Source organism: Symphalangus syndactylus, chromosome 10 (assembly GCF_028878055.3).
Source record: "Symphalangus syndactylus isolate Jambi chromosome 10, NHGRI_mSymSyn1-v2.1_pri, whole genome shotgun sequence".
Lineage (NCBI taxonomy): Eukaryota > Metazoa > Chordata > Mammalia > Primates > Hylobatidae > Symphalangus > Symphalangus syndactylus.
The window spans coordinates 40,185,001-40,210,959 of record NC_072432.2 but is presented as its reverse complement, the minus strand read 5'-3'; the positions used below and the strand labels follow the sequence as shown (position 1 = coordinate 40,210,959).

Here is a 25,959-nt window from a genome sequence, read left to right as displayed (position 1 = left end):
CACCTCAAAAGTTTCCGTGTGCCAATTCTCAGACAATTCTTCCACAGCTAATCTATTTTCTTTTTGTTTTTAACACATAGTCTTACTCTGTTGCCCAGACTGGCATACAGTGGCATGAGCACAGCTCACTGCAGCCTCCAACTCTTGGGTGGCTCGAGCAATCCTCCTATCTCAGCCTCCCAAGCAGCTGAGACTATAGGCATGAGCTGCCCCACCCAGCTGTTTTGTTGTCATTATTTGTTTGTTTGTTTGCAGAGGCCAGGTCTTGAACTCCTGGGCTCAAGCAATCCTCTTGCCTCAGCCTCTCAAAGTGCTGAATTACAGGCATGAATTATCTGCCTGCCCTGTTTTCTGTTATTATAGATTTGTCTTTTTTAGAATTTTACATGAATGAAATCATACCATACTTTTAATGTCTCATTTATTTTGCTCAGGAGTATATTTTTGAGATTTGCCATGTGGTTTTATGAATGAATCATTCTATAGGTAGTTCTTTACAGTGCTAAATAGTATTACATTGCATGAATATCCCACAATTTGTTTATCCATTCACCTACTGATTAACATTTGGGTTGTTTTCAGTTTGGGGAAATAGTCGTAATAACAAATAAAGCTGCCATGAAAATATTTCTATAAGTATTTGGTGAACATATATTTTCATTTCTGTTACATGAATATTTAGGAGTGAAATTGTGGTACCACACAGTACATATATATATATATATATATATATATATTTTTTTTTTTTTTTTTTTTTTTTTTTTTTGAGATGGAGTCTTGCTCTGTCGCCCAGGCTGGAGTCCAGATTTTTCCAGCGTGCGTTTACTATTTTACATTCCCATAAGGGATGTATGAAGAGTTCTAGTTGCTACATATTGCTATGAGTATTTGATATTTCCAGTCTCTTTTACTTTAGCCATTTAAATGGGGGTGCCTTAGTATGTCACTGTCATTTTTGTTTGCATGTTCCTAATGACAAACGGTTTAGGGCAACTTTTATTTTGCTTATTTGCCATTCTTATGTCTTCTTTTATAAAGTGCCAGTTCAAATATTTTGCCCATTTTTAATGAGTTCTTAGTCTTCATATTGAGTTATAAGAATTCTTTATTATTCTAGATACAATTATTTTGTCAGATAGATATGTTGCAATATTGTCTCCCAGTCTTGGCTAGACTTTTCATTATCTTAATAATGACTCAATGAGCATAAGTATTTAATTTTGATGAAGTCCACTTTATCAATTTTTTCCTTTTATGGTTCATACTTTTTGTACCCTATCTAAATAACATTTTCTTACCCCAAAATTGTACAGATTTTCTCCAATATTTTTCCTTTCAAGAGTTTCATAGATCTATGACCCATTTTGAATTAATTTTTTTGTATGGGATGAATTATGTTTTAAGGTTTGGTTTGGTTTGGTTTGGTTTGGTTTGGTTTGGATATCCAATTGTTCTGGCACTATTTGTGCAAAGACTTTCCATTCTCTTTGAATTATTTTGGTACCTTTGTCAAAAATCAATTAATCTGTATGTGTGCATCTATTTCTGTACTCTCTAACTTTTACTGTCTATATGTTTATCCTAATACTAATAACACACCGTCTTGATTATCTGATTGATTATAAATCTTGAAATCAAGTAGTATAAATCTGCCACCTTTCCATCTAAACATTATAATCAGTTTATTTCTGCAAAAACTTCTGCTAGGAATTTGATTGGGTTGATACTATTACAATGAATTCGTAGATTAATTTGGAAAGAACTGACATCTTAATAGTATTGCATCTTTCAATCCATAAGCATATGGCATATATCTCAAGTTTTTTAGATCTTTTCAGAATCCTCTCAGCAATGTTTTATACTTTTCGTGTAGAGGCATTGCTCATATTTTGATAAATGTATTCCTAAGTATTTTATGTTTTGAGGTGCTACTTTAAATGGTGTTTTTATTTTATTTTTCCATTACTAAAATATTGAAATCAATTTATTTTTCTATGTTAATCTCGTATTGTGTGACCTTCCTATACTCACTTATTAGTTCTGGTAGCTTTTTTCTAAGCCATCATACTATGTTATTTCATTAAATTAAAAAAGGAATCCAAGTAAATGAGTCTATAATATGGGTTCTTCAAGAGCATTAAAATTATCACATCCATACATATTGATCAAGCCTAATCAGTAGTTATCACAGTCCTCATATTCCTTTTATAAATATTTTGTTCCAGTATAAAGATGAAAACAGTTTTGTGTTAAGGTAGGCAACGGCTCAGATGAACACATAAAGAAATTTAAAATAGAAAGAATTTAAATGTATCACCTTGACTCAGTTAAATGAATGCATATCAATGGAGTAAAACCCAAAAGAAAAGTATTATATGTACCATTTATTTAAACTTGCTATATTTGCAGAATTATAGAAAATATAAATTATTGAATAAAGTAGTAAGCATTATCACTATAATATATACTAAAGTATGCACATTTGCATTGGTTGAAATTAATTCTCACAAGCTATAAGATAATCCTCATTTCACAGAAGAGCCTTATAAAAGTTAAGTAATTTGCCCAAGGGCCCACAGCTAGGTAAAATTAGAGCAAAACTCAAACCAAAATCTGACTTCCATAAAGTCCATGCTATAGTTTTTCAGTGCTGATGACTTTAAATATAAAAGAGGAAGAAAAATATTTTTAAAAAATACACAATAGCAAGAAAGCACTCTCTGCTTCATATAAATAAATGTACATATAATAAGATTTAGCAAATTTTAAACACCCACAACTCCACTAAAACAAATTCATTTCATTTTTAAAAGAAAATAATTAAATATAGGTCTCCATCACTATCTAAATTCTCACTACCTGAATCCAAATATTTAAATAATGATTTGTCAAACATCCAAAATTTAATATACAAATAGAAACCTCCTATAATGAATCTACAGATGCATGCCAGAAAAAAAAAAGGTGCCCTGCACAAATCTAAGCAGTTTGCAGTCTTAACCATTATCCTGATGATATTGCCACTGGTTTTGTTTAAAGTATAGTGCATTATTGCAACCATCTGATCATATTTCTTCCTCCTCCCATTCTTTCCCTGCTCCTCAGGCTTAGCACTTTATTGGTCTGCCAAATGACTAAGAATACAACCAACCCAAACAATCCAGATACTTTCACTATCTATGACATACTATTTTGTTGTTTACTTACATTATAGAATTTTTTTGCAAATTACAAAATAATATCTGATATAGAACAGTATCGTTGTCAACAGCATACAAACATACTAATGAGCTCAATAAACATTTTTGAAAAATTAAATAACCTGTCTTAAATAACTTTCAGAAATCCTTGGGTGATTGTTATACAGACATATAAGAGTGTTTTATTTAAGAAATCAACTTAGAATCTTGCATGGGCTGGATGTATTATTATCGTCTCATTTAAGGTAACAGAATACAGGTTCCTGCTACCCAAAAATATGCTATCCAACATGTTTTCAAGAATGCATTAAATTTGAACAACAAGGGAGTTCTGTAAAATGAACAACTATCAGAATAAATAACCTAAAAACTTCACGTTTTCCTACTTAAGAATGACTAATATAATTTATATAGAATCTGTACATCCTCAGTTTCTATTAAAAGCCCTCCATTATTTATTTAATCAGGGTTCTCAGTACTCACCAAGACAGTCTCACTAGCCAACCATATTAGTCTGCCAGCTACACGTTATGTTTTCTACTTCTACTCAAAATGCCCTCATCCACTGTCTCCATCAATCCAAGATTTCCTTTAAAATTCAGATCAATATAATTTTATCCGTTAATTTAACAATTCTTTTTTTTTTTTTTTTTTTTTTTGAGACGGAGTCTGGCTCTATCGCTCAGGCTGGAGTGCAGTGGCGCAATCTCGGCTCACTGCAAGCTCCGCCTCCCGGGTTCACGCCATTCTCCTGCCTCAGCCTCCTGAGTAGCTGGGACTACAAGTGCCCGCCACTAAGCCCGGCTAATTTTTTGTATTTTTAGTAGAGACGGGGTTTCACCGTGTTAGCCAGGATGGTCTCGATCTCCTGACCTCGTGATCCGCCCGCCTCGGCCTCCCAAAGTGCTGAGATTACAGGCGTGAGCCACCGTGCCCGGCCTTCAATAATTCTTTTAATCCATCTTGTGTTTGGGATTTAAAATTAATAAGCCCTAATCCCTGACTCCAAGAATGGAATGATCTGGTGGCAGAAACAGACATGGGAATAGACCATGATAATATAACATCATAAATGCCATGACTGGAATATATGTAGAATACCAGCAGTTGAATCTCAAAGAATGAGCAGGAATCAGCCACCTGACAAGAAAGGGAGCATTTAAGGTCAGAGACTGGCTTATGCAGAGGGAGAGGTATGGGATGAGGGAAATAATGCTAAGTTCAGGAAACTGAAGGTAGTTCAATATGACTAAAGTATAGGATGCATATAGAAAAACTGTGAAACAAGAAGTTGGGGAGGTAATTAGGGTCAGATTACAATAGCTTAGTATTTCATGATAAGAAGTATTCTCTGACTAAAGCCTATCTCACTCAATATAGCCCTATATTTCACATATATGCTCTTTTTAAACCTTAGAGATTTATGTCATTCATTCACCAAATGTTTAAAGGAGACACTACGTATTTTTTCTAATTGTTTCCTGTATGTGATGTATGTCTCCAATTAGGTGACAAATAAAAACAAAGTTTCATTTTAGCTTCTAAAACCCTAATGCAACTAGTGTAATGCTGAACAAAATACTCACTTCAATAAATGCTTCTTGAATTAAAAGAATAATAATTTAATTATTTAGTTATTTAAAATCATAAACCTAGATTTTATTTTGGCAGTATTCCTAAATTAGCAAAAGGTAAATAATACATGTGGAAAATTATACTGGTGAAGACTATAAAATCTCTTTTAGGGGAAAAAAAAAAAAAACTCTAGCCATTCAAGAGCTTATTCTCTGCCTTCCATCTCAGGCAAGCTCCCTGAAAGAGTGAGCTGTCTATATTCACAGGATTCTCTTCTCTACCATCCATCCATTCTTCCATCCAACCATTCTTCTCTTCCATCCGTCCATTTTTCAATCCACTGCTATCTGCTGTCTTGAACCTAGTCCAGTGCTTTGCTAACGTAACCAATAATATTGAAATTCTGCAAAGTTCATTGGATGCTTTTGGATACCACTTTTATTAACTAACCCAAGGTATTAATATATAAAACAGGTAGTAACAACTCTCTTGAAATTCAGTCCCCCTCTGGCTCCTGTGAGATCACTCCTTCTTCATTCTAATCCTGCCATTTTTTTAAATTTCAATAGTTTTTGGAGTACAGATGATTTTGTGTACTTGAATAAGTTCTTTAATGGTGATTTCTGAGATTTTGGTGCACCCATCACCCAGGCATTGTATACTGTACCCAGTAGGTAGTCTTTATCCATGACCCGCCTCCCAACCTTACCCTCTGAGTCCCCAAAGTCCATTATATTATTCTTATACCTTTGCATCCTCATAGCTTAGCTCCCACTTACAAGTGTGAACATACAATATTTGATTTTCCATTCCTGTGTTACTTCACATGGAATAATGGCCTCCAGCTCCAACCAGGTTGCTGTAAAAGACATTATTTGTTCCTTTTTGTTGCTATGTAGTATTCCATGGTGTATATATATCACATTTTCTTTGTCCTCTCGTTGGTCAATGGGCACTTATGTTGGTTCCATATCTTTGCAATTGCGAACTGTGCTGCTAAAAAAACATGCATGTGCATGTGTTTTTTTCATATAATGACTTCTTTTCCTTTGGGTAGATATCCAGTATTGGGATTGCTGGATTGAATGGTAGTTCTACTTTTAGCTCTTTAAGGAATATCCACACTGCTTCCACAATGGTTGTACTAATTTACATTCCCACCAGCAGTGAAAACGTGTTCCCTTTTCACTAGATCCATGCCAACATCTTTTTTTTTTTTTTTTTTTACTTTCTAATTATGGTCATTCGTGCTAGAGTAAGGTGGTATCTCACTCTGATTTTAATTTGTATTTCCCTGATAATTAGCAATGTACATTTTTTCATGTTTGTTGGTTGTCTATCTTCTTTTGATAAATGTCTATTTATGTCCTTTGCCCCCCTTTTGATGGGAGTATTTATTTTTTTCTTGTTTATTTGTTTGACTTCCTTGTAAATTCTGAATACTAGTCCTTTGTCAGATGCATAGTTTGTGAATATTTTCCCCCACCCTGTGGGTTTTCTGTTTACGCTGCTGACTATTCCTTTTGCTGTGCTGAAACTTTTTAGTTTAATTGGGTCCCATTTATTTATCTTTGTTTTTGTTGCATTTGCTTTTGGGGTCTTAGTTATGAATTATTTGCCTAAGCCAATGTCTAGAGCAGTTTTTCTGATGTTATTTCCTAGAATTTTTATGGTTTCAAGTCTTAAATTTAAGTCGTTGATTCATCGTGAGTTGATTTTTGTATAAGGTGAGAGATGGAGATCCAATTTCATTCTTCTACATGTGGCCTGCCAGTTTTCCCAGCACCATTTATAGAATAGACTGTCCTTTCCCAATTTATGTTTCTGTATGCTTTGTCAAAGATTAGTTAGTTGGCTGTAATTATTTGGCTTTATTTCTGGGTTTTCTATTCTGTTTCATTGGTCTACATGCCTATTTTTATACTGGTACCACGTTTTATTTTTGGTACCTATAGCCTTGTAGTATAATTTGAAGTCTGGTAATGCGATGCTTCCAGATTTGTTCTTTTTGCTTAGTATTGCTTTGGCTCTGCAGGCTCTTTTTTTGTTCCATATGGATTTCAGAATTGTTTACCTTAGTTCTATGAAGAATGATGATGGTATTTTGATGAGAATCGCATTGAATCTGTAGACTGCTTTGGCCAACGTGGTTATTTTCACAATATTGATTCTTCCCAACCATAAGCATGGGATATGTTTCCATTTGTTTGTGTCATCTATTAATCCTGACACTTTTAATCCTTCTTCTTTATTTCTTTCTTAGGTCCCCCTTCCTCCACTTACCATTAAATATCCCAGATTAAGTCCCTAATCCCTGTAGATTGTGTAATTTAATGGAAAGGCTGGTTCCTAAATCTCTAGTTGAGATCCTCCTCAATTTTCTGACTGCCTTCAAGACACTTAGGCCTATATAATAGATGCTAAAAATAATCTGATTCTCCAGTACTACACACACCCACACACACACACATACATACACACACACACACACACACACAAAATGTCACATGCTTCTTATATTCTCTCTATCCAAATCTCCATATCATCATTCACCTAGTATTCTAGGCAAAAAATCTAAGAGTCATCATCAATACTCCTTTCTCACTGATCCTCCCACATCAAATTAATCACTAGATAAAATCAATGCTAACACCTAAGTATTTGTACTTTCCCCTCATTTTCAGTCTCATTTAACTATTTTAATACAGGCATTCACTATGTGAACCACTATGCATTACCTCATGATTTCCCTCTATCTCTCTACTCTCAGATCCCTCCATTTGCCTAACAATTACCTGTTCTAACTTTCTGAGATTACAAATCTGTTCATGAATCAACTGCTTAAAATGTTTACTGGCCCATAATCTCCTATAGATAAAAATACAAGTTGCTTTCTCACACCTTCATGGCTTTACAAATCCTCATTGCCTGGAAGTTGTACGCCATCTGACAAATAGCTGCTTGTCCTTCAAAATATAACTCAAACACACTTTAGAATCCTTTCCCGATTTCTATCATTCCCCAAGCAAAATCAATGCATTTCTCCTTTTAAGTCTCATTGACTTTATTTGGATCTCATTGTATAATTGTTTAGATATTTGTATCTTCCATTAAGGAATGTGAACTCTTTGATTCAAGAAGCTTTGCCCTATTCATCATCTTTCTATCCACAGCATATAATAAGTGTTCAATTAATTGTTCATTAAATGAGTAATAATAATAACTATCATTTACTGAATATTAACAAATGTCAGACACTGTGTTAAGCATTGTGTGTATATACATATATATTCAGATATCGTTGGATTCTCACAATAACCTTTTTGTAGTGTATTATTATTCATATTTTAGAGACTTAAAAGGAAGAATATTGAGGCTTAGAATAGCAAAATATCACACACCTAGTATGTGATGGAGCAAGAAATTGAATGCAGTGTGATTCCAAAGTCTGAATTCTTTACCACTGAACCATAAATAAATACAAAAGGTTTTATTTATTTTATACAGATCTTAAAATTTTACCATGAATGACTATGACTCTGGTATATAAAACTCACTCAATGTAGTACAAACTACTTTACAATAAGACTTGAAGACGTAACGTGCTCTCCCAAAAGATACTGAACCATTGTTTAAGCAATAACTAAATATTTTCAATCTCTTCCTCACTCCTTCTCTCACATATAATTTTGTCCATTTATCTTTTAATAATTCAACCCTTCCATCTTTATTGACACTTTTTTCACTCCTTTAAAATCCATAATTTAAAAACTGAAAAACTTTCCTTAGAAAATGGGAAAAGTGAGCAATCAGAATTTGAGATACAGTAACTGTAACATGAACAACTAATTTAGGTTTGGGGGGAAAAGCATGTTTAATTATGTGCAAGTCTTCTTAAGTCTCTGTTCACCCTCAAAACCAAGGCCACTACACATATTACTAACAGTAATAAATTGCCAAGTGCGTGTTATAAAGCCAAGTAACCAGATAATTTAATAAATATTAAAGACTAACAATGATAAGGAAGAAAGCAAAAATGTTTGCATCAAAATTAATGGAATAATCCACCCATTAAAGAAAAAAACACAAAAAGTTTTAAATTATTTCCGCCTTTCATGTCCTTATTATTAACCTGTTTAGCATAATTTTACTTATTTGAAACTAAAACTTTCTATTTAAGATCTATAATATTAGTAAATTATTTTATGTAACCTCATACTAATCAAGAGAATAACCTAGTCTATAAATAACATCTTTTAATATAAGTTTTAAAAGTCTAATAATTTTGATAAATTTATATACATGAATAGAAATAACTTAGTGCAACTAGAATCTAAATAATATTTTTAAATAGTTCCAAGGTATTTTCATTTGGCAGAACTGCCAAAAGAACTAAAATTTCCAGTTTAGGATTTGCTCAAATGAACTTCAAATTTTCATATCTTGCCACATAATTTTTGGGCATTTGTTTTAATGAATTTGAGAAATGAATGAATAAATAAGGTGTTATGTCAATAAAGATCCAAAGTATTGGCGCCACCTAGTGAAACTGTACTCAGTTATTTGAACTAATTCAAAGCTAATACAGCAACTTCGTATATTTTGTATTACCAAATTAAAGAACTTCAATAGAAACAATTACCAAATATTTTTGCATAGTAAAGATTTATCTTAAAGACTTTATTAATATTAAGAAAGATACTAAAAAATTTTTCATTGCCAAAGGCAAGACATTCCTCAGTGAACTATTCAGGTTGCATAAAAGTTAGTATTCGTGTTTCTCAACAGGAATTTGCAGTAAATTATAATGTCATAAATATTCAAAAGATATATTAAAACAACACTACATGTACAAATTAAGTAAATTCAAGGACAGTTATGATTTAAAAAACTCACATTGATTAAAATATTATATTCATATTATTACATATTTTGTTGCAATATCAGAAAATGCTTAAATCCAAAGATACTATAGGAAGGGGAGAAAGATGATGGAATAGAAGCCTACACCATTCATGTCTCCTGCTGGAACACAAAATTTTAACAACTATCTACATGAAGAAACGCACCATCACAAACACCAAAATCCAGGTGGCAATCACAGCACCTGGTTTTGACTTCATAACGCCAAAAGAGGCATTGAGGAAGGCAGGGGATATAGTCTTGAATCATCGATGTCACTCCTTCCCCATCCCCCGACTGTAGCCATGCAGCACAGAGACAGAATCAGTACATTTTGGAGAGGCAAAGCACAGCAATTGGAGGACTTTACATTGAACTTGGTGCTGCCCTGTCAGAGTGGAGAATAAAGCCATGCTGAGCTCAGCTAGCACCCATGCATAGAAGAAGCATTTGGACTAGCCCTAGCCAGAGGGGAATCACCCATCCCAGTGGTTGGAACTAGAGTTTCTCAGGAAGTCTTGTTACATGGAGTGAAGTGCTCTGGGATCCTAGGTAAACTTGAAAGACAGTCTAGGACAGAAGGACTGCAATTTTTAGGCAACTCATAGTAGTGGACTGGGTTTAGAGCCAGGAAACTAGGATAGCACAGGACCTAGGGAGATACCAGCTGGTGCAGCTAAAGGAGAGCTTGTGCCATGCCTCCCACAATCCCAGGCAGTGCAGCTTATAGCAATGAAAGTGACTCCTTCCTTCTGCTTAAAGAGAGTGAAGAGTAAAGAGGACTTTGGATAGAGTATTGAGCAGAGTTGTGAAGCCTCCATTCCAGGCCCTAGCTCCTGAATGATATTTCTAGACACACTCTAGGCCGAAAGGAAACCTGCTGCCTTGAAGCAAAGGCATGATTCATTACCTGCTGACTAAACAGCCCTTGGGCTGTGATATCAGCAGTGGTAACTAGGGAGTTTGCCTTGTGCCTTGGGTTCTGAAATGTGCTGGCTTCAGTGATAACCCAGCACATTCCCAACTGTGGTGGCTACAGTGAAAGACTCATTCTGTTTTTAAAAAGCAGAGGGAAAAGTAAAGGGGACTTTGTCTCACACCAACTCAACGACAGTGGAATAGAGCAATAAGCAGGCTTCTGGGGTCCCCAAGTCCAGGCCTAGGCTCTAGGACAGCATTTCTGGACCTGCCCTGGGCCAGAGGGGAGCCCACTTCCCAGAGGGGTAAGTCCCAGGCCAGGCAGCATTCATCACAAACTAACAGAAGAGCCCTTGGGCTTTAAGTGAACACTGGCAGTGGCCTAGCAGAACCACTCCACCTCAACCCCCCATGGACCAGTGGTGGTAGTGGACACAGGGAGAGGCTCCTCTGCCTGTGGAAAGGGGAGTGAAGATCAAGAAGGACTTCATATTATAGTTTGAGTGCTAGCTTAGCCACAGTATAATAGAACATCAGGTAAATTCCCAAACACTAAATTACAGTGTTATACTTAACAAAGTATATAGTTGTTTATGCTTGTTAAAATAAGCTTATACTTGACTAAGTATAAATACCAAATGATGAACCAATCAAAAATAACAACTACAAGACCTAGGTAGTACAATAGGACATAAGGAAAAACAACAAAAAGTTAAAAAACAGAGAATTAAGTTAAAGTGTAGTGTTTTTATTAGTTTCTTTCTGCATGTTCTTTGCTTATGTAATTAGTATTACATCAGTTTAAAATAATGGGTTATAAGATAGTATTTGGAAGCCTCATGGTAGCCTCAAATCAAAAAACACACAACATATAAGCAAAATATTAAAGCATTCCACCAGAGAAAATCACTTCCACTAAAAGGAAGACAGGACAGCAAGAAAAAAGGAAGAGAAGACCACAAAACAACCAGAAAACAAATAACAAAATGGCAGACGTCAGTCCTTACTTATCAATAATAACATTGAATGTAAATGGACTAAACTCTCCAATTAAAAGACATAGAGCAGCTAAACAGATGTTTTTAAAGACCCAATGCTATGCTGCCTATAAGAAACACACTTTACCTATAAAGATGCACAGAGACTGAAAGTAAAAGGATGGAAAAAGACACACCATGCCAATGGAAACCAAAAAAGAGCAAGAGTAGTTATACTTATATCAGTCAACATGGATTCCAAAACAAAAACTGTTAAGAAGAGACAAAGAAGGTCATTATATAATGACAAAGTGGTCGATTTAGCAAGAAGATAAAATGATTATAAATACATATGTACCCAACATGGGAGAACACAGATATATAAAGCAAATATTATAAGAGCTAAAGAAAAGATATACGCCAATACAATAACAGCTGGAGACTTCAACACCCCACTTTCAGCACTGGACAGATCTTCCAAAGAGAAAATCAACAAAGAAACATCAAACTTAATCTGCACTATAAAACAAGTGGACCTAGAGATATTTACAGAACATTTCACTCAATGCAGAATACACATTCTTCTCCTCAGCACATAGATAATTCTCAAGAATAGACTATATGTTAGTCCACAAAAAGTCTTTAAAAATTCAAAAAATGAAATCATATCAAGTATCTTCTCTGACCACAATGGAATAAAACTAGAAAGAAATAACAAGAGAAATTTTGGAAACTATACAAACACATAGAAATTAAGCAATATGCTCCTTAATGATCAGTGGGTCAATGAAGAAATTAAGAAGAAAGTTTAAAAATATCTTGAAATGGGCTGAGCATGGTGGCTCACACCTGTAATCCCAGCACTTTGGGGGGCCAAGGTGGGAGGATTGCTGGAACCCAGAAGTTTAAGACCAGCCTGGGCAACATGGGGAGACTTCATCTCTACAAAAATACAAAAACAATTTGCCAGGCATGGCAGCATATACCTGTAGTCCCAGCCACTCAGGAAGCTGAGGTGGGAGGATCACCCGAGCCCAGGAAGTCAAGGCTGCTGTGAGCCATGATTATGCCACTACATTCCAGCCTGGGTAACAGGAGTGAAACCCTGTCTCAAAAAAAGAAAAAAAAAAATCTTGAAACAAATTATAATGGAAATATACCAAAATCTATGAGATACAGCAAAAGCATTAAGAAAAGGAAAGTTTATAGCAATAAACACCTACACCAAAAAGTAGAAAAATTTCAGATAAAGAACCTAATGATGCATCTTCAAGAACTAAAATGGCAAGACCAAACCAAATCCAAAACTAGTAAAAGAAAAGAAATAATAAAGATCAGAGCAGAAATAAATGAGTTTGAAATGAATAAAACAATACAAAAGATTAATGAAACAAAAAACGGTTTTTTGAAAAGATAAACAAATTGACAAACCTTTAGCCAGACTATGAAAAAGAGAAGATCCAAATAAATAAAATCAGAGGTAAAAAAAAAATTCAAAGATCATTCAAAGGAATGAATTTGCAGAAATTCAAAGGATCATTAGTGGCTACTATGAGCAACTATATGCTAATAAATTGGAAAATCCGGAAGAAATGAATAAATTTCTAGACACATACAAGCTACCAAGGTTAACCCATGAAGAAATCCAAAACCTGAACAGAACAATAACAAGTAACAAGATCAAAGCCATAATAAAAAGTCTGTCAGTAAAGAAAAGCCTGGGACCTGATGGCTTCACTGCTGAATTCTACCAAACATTAAAAGAAGAACTAATATCAATCCTACTCAAACTATTCCAAAAAATAGCAAAGAAGAGATTACTTCCAAACTCATTCTATGAGGCCAGTATTACCCTGATACCAAAATCAGACAAGGACATATCAAAAACACAAAACTATCACTGATGGTCAATATCCCTGACGAACATAGATGCAAAAATCCTCAACAAATACTAGCAAACCATATTCAGCAATATACTTAAAAGATCATTCATCATAGTCAAGTGGGATTTATCCTAGGGATGCAAGAACAGTTCAACATATGCAGATCAACGCATGTGATACCTCATAGCAACAGAATGAAAGACAAAAACTATATGGTCATTTCAATTGACGCTGAAAAAACATTTGATAAAGTTCAACATAATTTCCTGATAAAAACCCTCAAAAAACTGGGTATAGAAGGAACATACCTCACCATAGTAAAAGCCATATATGACAGACCCTCAGTCAATATCATACTGAATGGGAAAAACTGGGAGCCTTTCCTCTAAGACATGGAACATGACAAGGATGTCCACTTTCACCACTGTTACTCAACATAGTACTAGAAGTCCTAGCTAGAGAAATCAGACAAGAGAAAGAAATAAAAGGCATGCGAATTGGAAAGGAAGAAGTCAAACTATCCTTGTTTGCCAAAGATATGATCTTATATTCTGGAAAACCTGAAGACTCCACAAAAAAAATTATTCGAACTGATAAACAAATTCAGTAAAGTTGCAGGGTACAAAATCAACATATAAAAATCAGTAGCGTTTCTATATGCCAACAGTGAACAATCTGAAGAAGAAATCAAAAAAAGTAATCCCATTCACAATAGCCACAAATAAAAATGAATACCTAGGAATTAACTTAACCAAAGAAGTGAAAGACCTCTGCAATGAAAGCTATAAAACACTGATGAAAGAAATTGAAGCAGACACCAAAAGCTAGAAAAATATTCCTTGTTCATGGATTGGAAGAATCAATACTATTAAAATGCCCATGATGCCCAAAGCAATCTACAGAGCCAATGCAATCCCTATCAAGATACCAATGACATTTTTCACAGAAACAAAAAGAAAAGAACATCCTAAAATTTATGTGGAATCACAAAAGACCCAAATAACTAAAGCTATCCTAAGCAAAAAGAGCAAAACTGGAGGAATCACATTACCTAACCTCAATATTACAGAGCTACAGTAACCAAAACACCATGGTACTGGCATAAAAACAGACATGTAGACTAATGAAACAGAATAGAGAACCCAGAAAAAAAAAACTCACACACCTACAGTGAACTCATTTTCGAATAAGGTGCTAAGAGCATACATTGGGGAAAAAACAGTCTCTTCAGTAAGTGGTGCTAGGAAAACTGGATATCCATATCCAGAAGGATGAAACTAGACCTCTCTCTCTTGCCTCACACAAAAATCAAATCAAAATGGATTGAAGACTTAAATCTATGACTCCAAAGTATGAAATTACTAAAAGAAAACATTGGAGAAACTCTCCAGGACATTGGACTGGGCAAAGATTTCCTGAATGATACCCCACAAGCACAGGTAACCAAAGCAAAAATGGACAAATGGTATCACGTCAAATTAAAAAGATTTCTGCACAGCAAAGGAAACAATCAACAAAGTGAAGAGACAGCCCACAGAATGAAAGAAAATATTTACAAACTACCCATCTGACAAGGGATTCATAACGAGAACATATAAGGAGCTCAAACAACCCTATAGGGAAAAATCTAATAATCCAATTTAAAAATGGGCAAAAGATTTCAACAGATAGCTCCCAAAAGAAGAAATACAAATGGCAACAAGCATATGAAAAGGTGATGAACATAATTGATCATCAGAGAAATCCAAATCAAAACTACAGTGAGATATGATCTCACCCTAGTTAAAATGCCTTTTATCTAAAAGTCAAATGCTAGTGGCGATGTGGAGAAAAGGAAACCCTTGTACACTGATGGTGGGAATGTAAATTAGTGTAACCACTATGAAGAACAGTTTAGAGGTTCCTCAAAAAAAAAAACACTAAAAATAGAGCTGCCATATGAACCAGCAACCCCACTGCTAGGCATATAGCCAAAATAAATGAAATCAATATATCAAAGAGATATATGCACTCCCATGTTTACAGCAGCACTCTTGACAGTAGCCAAGATTTGGGAGCAGTTTAAGTGTCCATCAACAGATGAATGGATAAAGAAAATGTGGTACATATTCACAACAGAGAATTATTTAGCCATACAAAAGAATGAGATTCTGTCATTTGCAACAACATGGATGGAACTGGAGGTCATTATGTTAACTGAAATAAGCCAGGCACAGAAAGACAAACATCACATGTCCTCACTTATTTGTGAGATCTAAAAACCAAAGCAACTGAACTCACATAGATAGATCACAGAAGGATGATTACCAGATGCTGGGATGGCCAGGGGATGAGGCCCACGGGGAGGTGGGGATGGTTACTGGGTACGAAAAATAAATAGAAAGAATGAATAAGGCCTACTATTTGATAGCACAATAGGGTGATTAGAGTCAATAATAACTTAATTGTACATTTCAAAATAACTTAGAGAATATAATTTGATTGTATAACTCAAAGAATAAGCGCTTAAGGGCATGGATAACCTATTCTCTGTGATGTGCTTATTTCACATTGCATGCCTGTATCAAAACATCTCATGTACCCCATAAAAATATATATACCTGCTGTGTGCCTGCAAAGTTTAAAAATCAAAATAAATTCTAAAAAAATTTTTTTAATGTTTTTAAATACCTAGTATTTAATAGCACAACAGGAGGACCATAGTCAATAACAACTGACCTGTATATTCTTAAATAACTACAAGAGTATAATTGGATTGTTTATAACACAAAGGATAAATGCTTAAGGAGATGGATACCCAATTTTCCATGATATGATTATTACACATTGCATACCTATATCAAAATAGCTCATGTACCTATAAATATATATACCAATGTACCCACAAAAATTTTAAACTAAAAACATAAACAAAAAAATGATGATACTATAGCACTTACTTTTTAAACTATTTTACTACTTTAAAACTTATACTGCTTAGGCAATAGGATAAATACAAAGAAAGAAAAAAACCCAAGAATTATTTCTCTACATTCAAAATTTTAAATGAAACTGCCCATTTTTCAGATCTGTAATTAATTCATTCAGAAAGCATTACTAAACATAGGTACCTCACTTCACTACATGTTTTAAAAAGAGAATGTAAGATACTTGTCCTCTAAGAACTATGGTTTAATTGAGGATGTTAGATAAATATATCAAAAAATATTCCATATACAAGAAATAATATTATTCAAATTAATCATAAGTTCAGACAAAAACACCATTAAGCATTAAGGGTCAATACAACCTGGATGCCGGGCGCGGTGGCTCAAACCTGTAATCCCAGCACTTTGGGAGGCTGAGGCGGGCGGATCACGAGGTCAGGAGATCGAGACCATCCTGGCTAACACGGTGAAACCCCGTCTCTACTAAAAATACAAAAAATTAGCCGGGCGTGTTGGCGGGCGCCTGTAGTCCCAGCTACTCGGGAGGCTGAGGCAGGAGAATGGCATGAACCCGGGAGGCGGAGCTTGCAGTGAGCCGAGATCGTGCCACTGCACTCCAGCCTGGGCGACAGAGTGAGACTCTGTCTCAAAAAAAAAAAAAAAAAAAAATACAACCTGGAAATCTGAAATCTTGAGAAACAAGAGAAAGAGGAATGGGTTCAATATAAGCAAAGAGCATTCCAAGACAATTTCAAGGACTTACTACCTATAACTCATTTTTATGTACCATCTATTGTAAGGGTGCATCTGCTGAACTTAAAGAGCCAAGAAATGGAGTGAAGCTATTAAGCCTATCACACACCAAATTTACCAAACTTCCCAAGTCATATCTTCTTTTTCTTTCTTCTTTTTGTTTTTGTTTTTGAGACAGTCTCACTCTGTCGCCCAAGCTGGAGTGCAGTGGTACAATCTCGGCTCACTGCAACCTCCACCTCCCAGGTTCAAGTGATTCTCGTGCCTCAGCCTCCTGAGTATCTGGGATTACAGGCACCTGCCACCATGATGAACTAATTTTTGTATTTTTAGTAGAGACTAGGTTTCACCATATTGGCCAGGCTGGTCTCAAACTCCTGACCTCAAGCAATCTGCCCACCTTGGCCTCCCAAAGTGCTGGGATTACAGTCGTGAGCCACTGCACCCCGCCTCCTTCAGCTGCTCTTAATGTGCAGGAGAGGTACTCCAAAGTGTTATTTACCTTGGACCTTTAAAACTGGTTATTTCTTCTTGCCTCTTTTCCCACCCCTGGGACCCCACATTAAGACATTTCTCCAGTTGGCCTACCAGATTTTTTCTTTCTTCATAGCAGCTATTGAAAATTCTGCAGCACTTTACCACTGAAATCCCTTCCCATATTCTCATTTCTATTCAGCTGCATTTAGGCAGCTAAGACTATGAAAGATATACAGAATAAGAGACAATTTCCAGAAATCATAAAAAGTTAGGGATCAAGCATGAAAGCAAAAGAAGAAAGTACCATGAGAGAGACATTTTTCCCATGCATTTTCTCTCCTTGCCTAGAGAAAGATCCTGTGAGTAAGGGAGTTGGAAGACAAGCAAAAGATTTAAACATAGTAATTTCAGAATGGGCCCTAAGTTTTTTTATACTTGCCCATCCCAAGGCTAAGTGCTAAGTTGAGAGGTGTGAAGGAGCAATCTATCCAAAATAGGCTTGTGATTCCGAGAAAAAAAAAGAGCTTGAGGCTCATTTTCTAGGTAGCAGCCAGAAAACTGGCCAGTCATGAGAATCACCCACCCTTAAACATAGCCCAGTACAATGCAAGAGCAGCAGAGTAGCAATTCCTGCAATAGCTTTGTAAACAGAACTAAAAAAAATTTTTACAGTTCTCTTATCACCTGATCACAAATTTAATCTCCAATTCAGCTACGTATAGACAGAAAACACTCAAGATTTTGTGGCCACTAGAAACAATTTCTTCTCCATGACATTGAACTCTAACATTTACCCTCAGTGACCATAATCTCCTATCCTTTCATCTCTTGTGTTCCCTCTCTCCTACCTACCTTCTGTTGATTCTCATTTTTATCTCTCAATTCTCAATTCTTCCCTGTTCTTACAAGCCACGAATCTCCTTATGATTTCTTTATCCGCCCCCTGCCCCCCCACACTTAGCCTTGATTCCAAGATTAACCATACTGGCCTCGGAAACTCTGATTCTCTCAAACCCTTGCCACTGAACAATCTTTATAGCTCCAACCTCTGGCGATGCTTAGCCCTACAATACAGGTTTCTGCTCTTGCCCTCATATTGTCAATAATGAGCTTGTGCTAACCACTATAAAATGGGATCTTTGTCTTCCACCTGCAACTATTTTATTTATCTTAACTATTTGTCATATTCCTTATGATTCATTATGATATATATTCCATTCTTCTTAATTACTGAATACCTACCTCCCCCATCTCTGAAGAGGACTTCATTGAATACATCACCAGAACAACATAGGTCATCCAAATAAAATTACTGGATCTCCTATATGCCTCTATATTTGTCTTTCAGGGATCTGCAAACTAGGGCCTATAACCCACATCCTCCTTTTGTAAATGAAAGCTTTACTGGAATATTATTCATCCATATATTGTCCATGGCTCCTTTTGTGCTACAACAGCAGTTGAGTAGCTGTGGAAGAGACTATATGACCCACGAATTCTAAATACTTAATATCTGCCCCTTTACAGAAAAAGCTTTCTAATCCCTGATCTCTTTCATCATCCATTCTTTCTTCCTTTTCATAAAAAAAGAGGTATTTCTGTTCCTCTTTAATATAAACTAGCTATTTATGCCTTGGGTCCCTTTGATCATCTGCTCCTGAACATTACTCTATTAATTATCAGTTCTATGCATTTCTGTAGCTCCTCTATTCCCACTGGATCCTTCAACTATTCTAAGAATATGCTCCCCCCAAAATTAAAATGTCTTTCATTCTGTCATCTTTTCAATCGACCATCTGATTTTTCTTCTTCCCTTTACCATCAAAGTTCTGGTGGTAGAAGGTGGTAGAGGCATTGAATATTATATATAATATTGTCATAACATATATAACATATATTAATATTAATATAATATATAACAATATAACATAATATATATTATATGGAATATATCACGTAATATATTAACATGTAATATAATATATAACAAATAATTATATATATTATATATTCAATGTTTCTATTGTCTGGTCCCATTTCCTTTATTCCATGGAATCTAACTTTTATCTGATACCAAAACTGTTCTCCCAATACTCACAATAATTAAAATACATACTCTCTCAATACCTTTTATTAACTAAATATAAAGCCTTGTTCTTGTCCTGCATTCCTCTCCATGATCTCTTCTTTTAAACAGTTATTGCAATTTCATTATCTTTTTAAATAACATGTTCATTATAAAACAATAGAAAATTCAACTAAGCAGAAAAGATAAGTCACCCATAATTTCACCACTTTGAGTTAAACAATATAAATATTTTACTACGACTAAATGTACATATACTTATTAATAGTAATAAAAATCATATTATGCATTTGCTTTTTTATTTACTAACCTATCATGACCATCTTTCTATAAAAATATTTCAGGGCCGGGCATGGTGACTCACACCTGTAATCCTAGCACTTTGGGAGGCTGAAGCGGGTGGATCACCTGAGGTCGGGAGTTGGAGACCAGCCTGACCAACATAGAGAAACCCTGTCTCTACTAAAAATACAAAATTAGCCAGGCGTGGTGGTGCATGCCTGTAATCCCAGCTACTTGGGAGGCTGAGGCAGCAGAATCGCTTGAACTCAGGAGGTGGAGGTTGCAGAGAGCTGAGATCGTACCATTGCACTCCAGCCTGGGCAAGAAAAGCAAAACTCCATCTCCAAAAAATAAATAAAATAAAATAAATAAAAATAAAAATAAAAATATTTCTATAATCGTTCCTTTTGGAATCTCTATCCTTGGTATCTAAATTCCCTAACTCACTTCCTACTTCACTAATTATCTCTCCTCTAGCTCTTTAATCATGCCTCACTCCCAAAATCTGTGTTCCTCCAGGATCTGTTCTTAATTTTCTTCTCATCTTTGTATTCTCTTCTATTAGCAACGTCATTACTTCAATTATCACCTTCATGAGTATGACTGCCAAATCAGTATCTCTACCCATAATTTCTATTACAAATTCTATTTTCAAATTTCTACTGTCTGTTGGTAATTTTTCTCCAAATTCAATTGTCCGAAGCTGAACTCATTATCTGCTCATCATAATAAGTAGCTTCTGTGATGACCACCTCTGCTAGTGACACCAGTCATCCAAATTCACTTTTAAGTCATCCCTGCCTTTTCCTACTTGCTTGCCTATACACACACATGCAAACATGCACAGTGTCAGCATTTAGTTGTGTATATAACAAAACAATGGAAAATTTAATGGTTCCATGTCAAAATAATCAGGAGAAACTACCATTTAGCATTATATAAGCCAAAAAATTTGGAATTTAGGGAATGAATAAGGTTCCATCTTCCCTCATTGCCTGAAAATTTAAATTAAAATTTTTTACACCTTAGGAACAAATATTTGCTATGACAATAAAGCACTGAGAAAATGCTACATACAATAAAGCCCTTATATTTCAACCAGTTCATTCAATTTATTATTTTTACTATGTATTTTTACTTATTTTTACTATGTATAAGGTAAAGAAATAAAAAGTGATTCTTCTGATTTTTATTTCTCTCGTTTTAAGATACTGTGACAGAAAAAGTGATTGCACAAATCTTCAATTTTAAGCAAAGCATTTATTTTATATTATACTAAATATGCAAAAATAACAATACTTTCACATTTCTGCTTTAATTATAAATTCTCTTTGATACTTCAAAATTCTTATTTTATCAGACTTGTTTTCACAGAGTTGATTTTCAAAAGAAAGAGTCACATTACATTTAATAATAAACAAGCCTCTGGGTAAGCTCACATTTTTTAAATTATGTACTTCAGAGCATATATGTAATTAGAGGTAAATTACCCTTATGTAAGGTCAAATTTAAACTGTATATTAGATCTCACTAGAAAGGAACACACTAAGAAGCAATCAAATCTTCAGCTTTTTAGAACATTCACGTGTTTCCCCACCTACTCCCCTAACACCCCAAGATATCTAGTATTACCATTGTTAAAGCAAATTAAATGTGGCCCAAAAAGGACTCTGTACTTCAGTACTTGAGTCCTTGTGGACAAACTGCAACCTAACTTAATAGGCAGACAAGATTGAAAACCTAACTTAGTAGTATGCACCTGTAACAACAGCTGAGTCTTGGCCAATCCCGGCAGCCATACTTCAACCACTCATACACTGCTGAGTGTTCAAATTGTGTTCAAATAAGGCAAATGCCAAGTTATAACCAATCCAGTTGTTTCTGTATCTCACTTCCAATTTCTGTGTGTCATTTCCCTTTTTTTGTCTATAAATTTATTCTGACCAAAAGGCATCCCTGGAGTCTCTCTAAATTTACTGTGATTCTGGGGGCTGCCCAATTCACAAATCATTCATTGCTCAATCACACTCCTTTAAATTCGGCTAAAGTTTTTCTTTTAACAGATGGTGTCAGAAGCGGGGTCCAAAGTAGAGCTTCTAATGAAACCCAGGAGTGCTGAGTGAACAAGCAAGGTAGCTGCAAGGACCCTGCAAGGACCCACTTGTGTCCTTGATTCCTCAGAGCAGCTGAGGGTTGTGGTAAGTTCTCTCTCCCAAGTTCGGAGCTCCAAGGATTTGTGTTTTGAGCTCTCTGAGTTTCTTTGAGCAAATTTCTCTTCCAAACTGGGTTTGGAAGTTTTAACAGAAATGAGACTGGGTCCAGGATGGGATTTGATCCCTTAATTAACAGGCTTGGATCCAGTTAGAGGCCTCTTACATCTGACTGGGTCAGAAAAAAACCGGTAGTAAATGGTAATAGTGTAGGGATTATAAAATTTGACTTTTGAAAATTCACAGGGATTTTTGTGTTCTACCCTTTGTTTCATTTTTCTTGCATTTAAATCATTTAAAAAATCAACTTAGGAGTCATGAGTTCTTTGCGAGAAGGTTTTCAAGCAGAGACAGCAACCACTTCACAGAGGTAATAAATACTTCCTTCTACAATATTCATTGAATGACGATTAGCTATCAGGCACATTAGATCAAAGAGCACAGTAACCTTGTGATAACAGGATTCAATGATCTTAAAATTGGGAAAATATATGCATTAGCCACTTTTCAACTTACCTTTTTTTTCTCCTGCAATACTATTATTTCATATAGTCGTGGGATAAATGAGCAATAATTTTGTTGTTGATCTCTCTTGACGTTAACATTTTCATAATATGATTTCTTTTTCCTTTAGAAAATTTGAATAGAAATTAAGAGTTCTCAATTTTAAACCTATAAATATTTATGTAAGCAAAGAAATTCTTCCTACAGCAACATGTCCTGCAATTAAAGTATGAAATAATAAGATTATCTAGGTGTATTAGACCAATGTATTCAAAATTTTGTAAAATGTATTGGTTTTCTTGGTTCTCTGAATTTTTCCAATTCAGAGCATTATTATAAACCTATCTGAATAATTATTACAAAAAGAAAATAAGATCTGGTATTTACATCGTGAATTGAACAAAAAGCTAACCCTAAAAAAAAGTGTCCTGTGTAGTCTATGTACCATTAAAAGTCTAAAATTCCAAATCCCTTGGTATTTCAACGATTATCAAAATAAGAGGAAAATAGCCCTATGCTATTTATATCATAAAATAATCAGAAAAGGGCATAAAGATCTTTGAAAACAAAAAGGAAGCTTCTTTTCATTGAAATTCAGACAACCTCAAGAAAGAATCAGAAACTAAATAAGCAGTGAGCAAGAGCCCCAGCTTTGGAGTTAGACAGCCTAATAAGATCCCAGCATTGCTACCTACTGCTACCTATTGGTTATATAACCTTATGCAAACTAACTTCTCTAAGCTTCAGATTCATCACCCAATGAATCTGGTGACTGGAATCTGGTAATTGGAAATAGTAATAACCAATTCTCAAGGTTGCAATGATTAAAGTAGACAATATATGTAAGGTAATTAATGCCATACATGGCTCATAATAAGCACACAGTAACTGTTAGCTATTATTATTGCAAGAATCATATTTAAACAGGCTATACAGACCACACTACTATTTTTTCTATTTTTTAAAGGTAATTTCAGAAAAAAATCTGATACCCAACATTTCCAACAAACTATACCAAACATATGCAGATTAAAAAATATATAATACAAAGTTATGTAATTGCTATTACTTTCTTAGTTCAGCAGTGCTATGATTTAATATGCACTTACCATCCCTGCTCACGGCTAAAGGCTCACCTCCTCACTGATTGTTATTTGGTAAAAACTCAACAAGTAAACTCGCTTTCAAACCTCAGAAAGGTTTATGGATAAGAAATTTATATGTGGAATATCAGAAATGTCACATATCATTTACGCCTGTATCTTTACCAAAAAGAGACCTATACACTTATCTTTCATTTAGAGTAACCAAATATCTCCACTTTTATACTGAATCAAGCCTCCCAGAATAATTCTGCCTCACCAAATAAAACAAAAAGTCCAAGAAAGAAAAAAACAAGTAGAAAATATCAACTGCCATAAGGAACTAAGACAACTACAAGTCAAAGGTACAAAAATGGTGAAGTAACTGAAGCAGTCAGGAATGCAATCCATATTCATACATTTCTTCAGGTAGAAGTTAAAACACAAATGGAAGAAGAGGAAAAACAGGAGAAATAACAAAGATCAAATAAAGCAAGAGCACAACAAATGGGGAATGAATGAGAGTGGGACAAGGTTGAGGAAATAAAACAGACTGGTAGGAAAAACCACCAAGCAGAATCAGTTAACACTGCTTACAGTCCCAGGTATGCCTGGGGTACTCACGCAGTAGTGAAATGGATGGAAAACAATCATCATAGAATGATATACATTTTAAAAGATGAATTTTGATTTATGCTATTTAAACCTCAATAAAACTGAGAAGAGGGGAAAGAGAGACGGTGAGAGAGAGAGAGAGCATGAGCACAAACCAGCCAATCTGGCAGAAGAAAAGGATAGGATTAAAATATTGAAGAACAAAAGCATATGTCAAGAAGACTATGATATGTGTTAGAGTATTCTACAGACCTTGTCTTGTTTGGAATAATAATAATAATATTAAGTAAAGATTTAATTAAGCTAAATATGTATGTTAAGGTTCTAGCATAACTACTAAAAGAATAAAAATACAAAGGTATATATTCCATATTAAGAGAGTGAAAAAGTGAACAGGATAATGGATTAGAGTATAAATTCCCAAAAACAAAGGCCATGTTTTATTCTTGTTATTCTCAGTTATTAAGTTCAGAACTGGCACATAGCAAGAATTCAAACAATGTTTACTCAATGAATGAACAGTAGCAGGGGAGTCCAAGCAAGATCCTAAAATATATCCACCGCTAGTAAACAGATATATCTGATCTGTCTAGCAAATTAATTGAGTATGTAATCACTCTGGGGCTTCTTGGGAGAAAATTTATGCTATGAAAGAAAAAGAATCAGGCAGACAAGCTGGACCCTTAAAAAATTAATTATTAGAAAGGGTAGCAGACTCGGAGAACAATATGGTATTTGTTACTCAATTTTGCCTTCCATGAACTGATGTCTAAAACCTCACTGTAGGAGTAGGAGAAAATAGAGTTATTTTGCCAGAAATGTATTTCTTCATAAATAGTCTCTGACTTACACTGACTGAGAATGCCTTCTAAATCCATCATGTAGTCAGAGGAATGAAGATGAGAGCCAGGGATAAAATGGAGAATTCTGGGTCACCTTCTTTTACATTTTCTCTGATCTTTTATCTACTTTATAATTAAGGACAGTATATTTTAGTACATGGCTACATGCGCTGTGTAATCGAACAGGCTTCAATTTAACTTTAGCTCTGCCATTTAATAGCTGCATGATCTTGAACATGTTATTTATCCCCTCTAACCCTTGCATTTTTTACTGATAAAATAGATATAACAATATTAACTATGCAAAGTTTGCTGTGAAGATTAAATGAGTTAATGCATATATAGTAGATAGCACAAGATTTGGCTTATAAAAAAACAATTAACTTGGGGGGATGGGGGGCTAGGGGAGAGATAGCATTAGGAGAAATACCTAATATAGATGATGGGTTGATGGGTGCAGCAAAACACTATGGAACGTGTATACCCATGTAACAAGCCTGCATGTTCTGCACATGTATCCCAAAACTTAAAGTATAATTTAAAAAATCAATAACTTTCATAAACATTACACCAAAATGTAATACTTCTTGGAGTTTTTCATACTAATTTTTCCTTTCTTTACGGCATAGCCTAGTCTGAATTATTAGAATACTTTTCTAGTCAAGAGCTACATTAAAGGTATACTATATTTTTTTACTTACTGGACTATATCATACTGTCCTGGAC

The 25,959-nt window shown here is 34.8% G+C and overlaps 1 protein-coding gene across 1 annotated transcript in view; it reads right to left on the bottom strand.

The window, feature by feature from the left end:
• Window positions 1–25,959, bottom strand: part of STPG2 (sperm tail PG-rich repeat containing 2) — a 473,086-nt gene that overhangs the window by 412,286 nt on the left and 34,841 nt on the right. Inside the window, exons 5-6 of the mRNA XM_063611010.1 lie at window positions 25,935–25,959; window positions 22,707–22,818 (exon numbers count right to left, since the gene is read on the bottom strand). The exon at window positions 25,935–25,959 is cut by the window's right edge and continues 88 nt beyond it. Of these exons, the coding sequence (XP_063467080.1) occupies window positions 22,707–22,818; window positions 25,935–25,959 (137 nt within the window). The remainder of the gene's footprint in view (window positions 1–22,706; window positions 22,819–25,934) is intronic.